We start from the raw sequence: 6,000 nt of genomic DNA, 5'->3' as shown, positions 1-6,000 counted from the left end.
ATATTTCTAAACAGGGTCTCAGTGCTGAATGTGTCATTGGTGGAATTGTTCAAAACCCCAATACCAGCACATATATGTAATCTGTCTAATGAACAGTCATTGCGTTCCCTCTAAGGTAAATATATCCTTCCTCAGGAAAGGAGACCAGAACTTTGCACAGTATTCCGGCTTAAACCCAAAGTGTAATTAGTGGAAGCTTCAATCAGTTTAAGAATAGAGTTAAGCACATCTCACTGTTGATGTCTACAGAGGAGACAAAACCTACCCAAGAGGATTTTATTTCTTTCTGAAACCTATTTGCATGAGCCCACGTGTGTTATAGAAAGCAATAATAAATCTTGGATCAAATTGTCGATTGTCTTGTTGCAAGTCCTGCTGGAGTTTATTCACGAGTTCTTCATATTGTTGCTCATCAACTTTCTTGTCAAAAGTCCTGCAACAGAATTAAGAATATATAATTTTCATTTTTATTCCTCCTGACAAATCCTGTCTGAAATCCAAGTCGATTGTGAGGACAATAGGAACAGGAGTTGGTCATTCAGCCCACTGAGGACCCTCCACCATTCAGTTCATCCACAGCTGTTGTAACATAATAGATAAGCTAGCTGAATGGGCAGACAATTGCCAGATTGGATTTAATACAGAGAAATGACATTCAATGGCATTATCATCACTGAATCCCCCACTATTAGCATCGTAGCGGTCACTTTTGACCTGAAACAGTACTGGATTGGCCATATAAATATGGTGGCTACAAGAGCAGGTCAGAGGTTAGAAATCCTGCAATGAGTAACTCATCTCCTTACTCCTCAAAGCCTGTCCACCATCTACAAGGCCCACGTCAGGAGTGTGATGGAACACTCCCCACTTGCCAGCATGAGAACAGCTCCTACAACACTCAAGATGTTTGACATCATACTGGACAAAGCAGCCCACTTAATTGACACCACATCCACAAAATTTCACTCCCTCCACCACTGACACACAGTGGCAGCAGTATGTACCATCCACAAGATGCACTGCAGGAACTCACCAAGACTCCTTGGACAGTCCAAACCCACAACTACCACCAACTAGAAGGACAAGGGCAGCAGATACCTGGGAACACCAACGCCTGGAAGTTCCCCTCCGAGCCACTCACCATTCTGACGCGGAAATATAAGGCAGTTTCTTCACTATAGCTGGGTCAAAATCCTGGAACTCCCTCCCAAACAGCACTGTGGGTGTACCTACACCACATAGAGTGCCGCGGTTCAAGAAGGCATCTCACCATCACTTTCTCAAGGTTAATTAGGAATAGGCAATAAATGCAGGCCTAGCCAGCAGCACCCACACTCCATGAATGAAACAAAAACAAAGTGAGCTGATGAATTTTGCACAAGGTATAGAGAGAGGTAATAGAGACGGCATGGCACAATTCTAAAGAGTGTGCAGGGACAGAAGGACCTTGGGGTGCATGGATCTTTGAAGGTGAGAGCACATATTGAGAAAATGTTTCGCAAACTACATAGAAACTTGGGTTTCATGGATAGAGGTGTTGAATACAAAAGCAAGGAAGTGATGCTGAACCTTTATTAAGCTATGGAGAGGCCACAACTAGAGTATTGCATCCAGTGATGGTCACCACACTTTAGGAGGGATGTGAGTCACCTTGAGGATATGCAGAGGAGACTTACTCGAATGGTTCCCCGGGTGGGGGATTTTAGTGACAGGGTTGGGTTGGAGAAGCTGGGGTTGTTCTCCTTGGGGTAAAGGAGTTTGAGGGGTGATTGGATAGAGCTGTACAAGATCCTGACTGGGTTGATGAGGTAGAAAAGGAAAAGCTGCTCTCATGAGCTGATGGTACAAGAACTAGGGGAGACAGATAGAAGACTTTGGGCAAGAGATTCAGGGGGTATCTGAGGAAAAACCTTTTTATGCAGTGTGTGGTAATGATCTGGAATTCACTGTTAATTAGGGCGGAGGAAGCAGAGATGATGAATGATTTCAGAATGGAAATTGGATGGGCATTTGAGGGGAATAAAATTGCAGGGTCACAGGGTAAAAGGGAGGGTATGGCACTGATTGGATTGCTGTATATAGCCAGCATGGTCTCAAAGGGCTGAATAGCCTCCTTATGTGCAGTCATGTTTTTATAGGCCAAATTTAATATGCTCCCTTCAGGCAAGTTTGGTCATGGACAGGGCATTTAATTGTATGTGAGGGTGGCAGGCGGGCACCCTGCTGCCCTGCTGCCTCCACCAAGGTTAAATCCAGTGCGGGGACGCTTGTGGGCGGCCATCCCAACCCTTCCCAACCCACCATCAATGGAGGCACTTAAGTGGACAATTCATGTCAACCTAAGAGCCTTTTATCGCAGCCAAAGGCATTAACCCAGAGGCAGGAGGGCCTATCACTACTCGGGTTGTTTTCTGTGGGAGGGAGCACCTTGTTGTCGAGGGACTGGCATCAGGAAGGTGAGCAGAGCTGCAGGAAGCCTCCACGCTGCCATTTTCTCCTACACACCTCACCCCCTACCCCGTGACCCCCTTTGCTGCGATCCTCTTCCTGCCATCGGTCACCTGTTATCCTGGGATCCAGCACTAATCCGAGGCCTCTCAGGAACAGAGCCAACAGCAGCCACTACACCTTCTTGATGCTGACAAGCGCTGGGAGCTGCTGGCCTCTGATTGTCCAGCAGCTTTTGGAGAGTGAGGCCTTTGCCCCGTGGGGTCTTTGGTCCCAGGGAAGGCCTGTCATTGGCCGCCTGAAAGGCACTTAATGCAGCAGGCCCTCCCTAAAGGAGGTGACGCAGGGCCCTCACTGACTATTTAGCTGAGATCCCCATCGCCTCCATTGAAATAGCGCCTTATAAGTCTATAATCCACACCTCTACTCTATTTAAATAATTTAGCACCACCTTTGGGAAAAAACCCCAGTCACATCTTTCCTTCTACAACGTCTGATTTGCAAATGTGAATCTTGGAACAGCAATTTTTAAAAAAAGTTTCCTGAAGGAATCACAAGTTTATTCCCAGTTTTCGAAGAAGTTTTGTACTTTCAAGAAATTGAGAGAATGCCCCTTGTGGGAATTCTCGTGGGATCTACGTGTTGCAATTGCAGAACGCGGTAGCTCGTGGACACGTGTGTGATCCAGGGCAAACATGTCTGCAGTAAGTGCCAGAGACTCGAGGAGCTTCGGCTCAGAATCTTTGAGCTGGAGGCCGAGCTGCAGACACTTCGAGGCATCAGGGAGGGGGAAAGTTACTTTGACTCTTCATTCCAGGAGACGATCACATCCCTTAGGATAGGGTCAGCTGATTTGGTCAGTGGCCAGGGACAGTAGGGTGTCGCTATGAGTGAGGCAAAAAAGGTGTCGAGAAGGTAGAAGTGGAGGAGCCTCAGCCCTTGCAGTTGTTCAACAGATTTGAGTTCCTGCAGTTTGTAGGGATGAAAGCGGGGACTGCAGCATGGCTGAGCGAACTGACCATGGCACCATCGTACAGGAAGCCAGTCAAATAGGGGGAGTGAATAGGAATGTAGTGGGTGTAGGGGACAGTATAGTCAGGGGCACAGGCACAGTTTCCTGCAGCTGAGAGTGAAACCCAGAAGGCTGGATTGCTGCCTCGTGCCAGGGTTTGGGACACCTGATCAGGGCTGGGGGGGAACTTGCAGTGGGAGGTGGAGGATCCAGCGGTTCTGGTCCATGTGGGTACCTTCCTCAGACGAGCTTCCGCCTCGGGCCAGGTGAGAAATATGCATCGCAGCGAGTTCCCGAGGCCTTCAGTCAAGGGCAGCAGAGTCAGGTGAGAGGAGGCCACACCCCTGTTTATGGCACTAGCTGCCATAAAGCAGCTAAGTTTAAAATGCCCAGCCACTTTGAGAAGCCAGGGGGAAGGTAATTGTGCAATGCAAGTGGGTAGAATAGGGAGTTGTCGAGTGGTCAGTGGGGAGGCATTGTGGTGGTAGAATGGGCCTGGGGTTGGTGGGGGAATGGGAGGAGAGTTGAGGGGGTTGGGGTTTGGTCATGGGATGAGGAGGGTATTAGAGAGTGTTGGGTGGGTAGTTGGTGGGGTGGGGGATATTCGGGAGGTCAGGGGTGTAGTTGTGGGTGTGGTGGGAGTTTGTTGGCAGCTCCGAAGGGTAATTGTGGAGGCTAGGGTTTAGTTGGTGGGTCAGGATAGTCATCAGGGTGCTGGAGGGGGTTGTCAGGGGTTTGGGAGTGGGTTGTGGTCTTAGGTTCAGGGGGGAATTCGGGGAATGGGAAGGTGGCTGGTGGTCAGAGAGTGAGGTAGTAGTTTGGGGGGGGGGATTGGGAGGTAGTCAGAACTTTGAGGGGCTAGTTGGAGGATGGGTGTGGGTGTTGGAAGAGGCCCCTGGGTGGTCAGGCGGAGGTGGACAGTACGATCGTTATCCAGGATTTAGATGTGGTTTCAATTCTTCTAATTTTTCCTGGGTAACTAGTTTGGAACCTTCTGAAGTCTCTGATTTAAAGTGGAGTAAGGAATGGTTTCCAGTGCAGGGTAATTGCCAAAGGGAATTTTCAACTTCCTGGGGAATTCCCATACAGTCCTTGCATGGGGAGATCCAAGGGCATCTTACAGATACGATGCCCCGGAGATTGGAAGTTATGGGCCAGTGGGTCTAAGACTAATGTTTTAAACTTAAATAAGGGCAACTATGAGGGCATGACGACAGAGCGGGCTAAAGTGAACTGGGGAAATAGGTTTAGAGATAGGTCTGTAGGGATGCAGTGGCAGATATTTCTGGAGATATTCCATAACCCTCAGCAAAGATACATTCCAGTGAGAAAGAGAAATTCTCTGGGAGGAACACACCATCCGTGGCTAACTAAGGAAGTTAAAGATAGCATCAAATTGAAAGAAAGAACATAGAATTCCATGAAGATCAGAAAATTAAACTTTGTATATATAAAAAAAACAAATAATGACCAAAAGAATAATAAGGAGGGAAAATTAAAATATGAGAGAAAGTTTGCTGGGAATATAAAAATATATAGTAAGGGTTTTGACAAGTATTCAAAAAGGGAATAGAATAACTAAAGTGAGCATTTGTCTTCTAGAGAGTGATTCTGGAATTAATAATGGAAAATGAGGACCAGGCAGGTGAATTTAACAGATGTTATTTTAGCATCTGTCTTAACTATAGAGGAAAAAGTAACATCCCAGGAATAATTGTGAATCAAGAGGTGAAAGGTAGGGAGCAACTTCAAACAATTACAATCACCAGGGAAAGAGTACTGAGGAAATTATTGGAATTAAAGGCTGACAAGTCCCCAGGCCATGTGGACTTCATCCTAGAGTCTTAGAAGAAATGGCTGCTGAGATAGTAGATGCATTGGTTTTAGTTTTCTAAAATTCCCTAGATTCTGGATGGGTCCCATCAGATTGGAAAATAGTGAATGTAATTCCTCTTGTCCACTTTGGCAGGAAGAATAGAAAAGCAGCAGATTGTTTAACTGGAGAGAGATTGCAGAACTCTGAGGTACAGAGGGATCTGGGTGTCTGGGTAGATGTATCACAAGAAGTCAGTATGCAGATACAGCAAGTGATTAGGAAGGGAAATGTTATCATTATTGCAAGGTGACTGGAATATAAAATTAGGGATCTTTGCTACAGTTCTACAGGACATTGGTGAGACCACATCTGGAGTACTGTGCACAGTTTTGGTCTCCTTATTTAGGAAGGGACATAATTGCCTTCGAAGCAGTTCAGAGAAGGTTCACTCTACTGATTCCTAGGACAAGTTATCTTATGAGGAAAGGTTGGGCATGTTGGGCCAATTGGAGTTTAGAAGAATGAGGTGATCTTATTGAGAAATGAAAGATGCTGGAGAGACATGACAGAGTGGATGCTGAGAGGATTTTTCGCCTTGTTGGAGAGACCTGAACCTGGGGCCAAAGTTTAAAAATAAGAGCTCTCCTATTTAAGATGGAGATGAGGAGAATTTTTTATTTCTCTCTGAAGGCCTTGACTCAGTGGAACTGTCTTGCACAGAGAG

At 46.5% G+C, this 6,000-nt stretch overlaps 1 protein-coding gene across 1 annotated transcript in view; it reads right to left on the bottom strand.

The window, feature by feature from the left end:
- Nucleotides 1-276: 276 nt before the first annotated feature.
- The window catches only part of LOC144680398 (heme-binding protein 2-like), a 28,538-nt gene continuing 22,814 nt past the window's right edge, over nucleotides 277-6,000 (bottom strand). The window contains exon 4 of the mRNA XM_078541369.1: nucleotides 277-433. Coding sequence (XP_078397495.1) covers nucleotides 277-433 — 157 coding nt within the window. The remainder of the gene's footprint in view (nucleotides 434-6,000) is intronic.

Source organism: Cetorhinus maximus, chromosome 5 (genome assembly GCF_964194155.1).
Source record: "Cetorhinus maximus chromosome 5, sCetMax3.hap1.1, whole genome shotgun sequence".
Lineage (NCBI taxonomy): Eukaryota > Metazoa > Chordata > Chondrichthyes > Lamniformes > Cetorhinidae > Cetorhinus > Cetorhinus maximus.
Note: the sequence above shows the minus strand (reverse complement) of the source record. Positions and strands in the feature narration are given on the sequence as shown.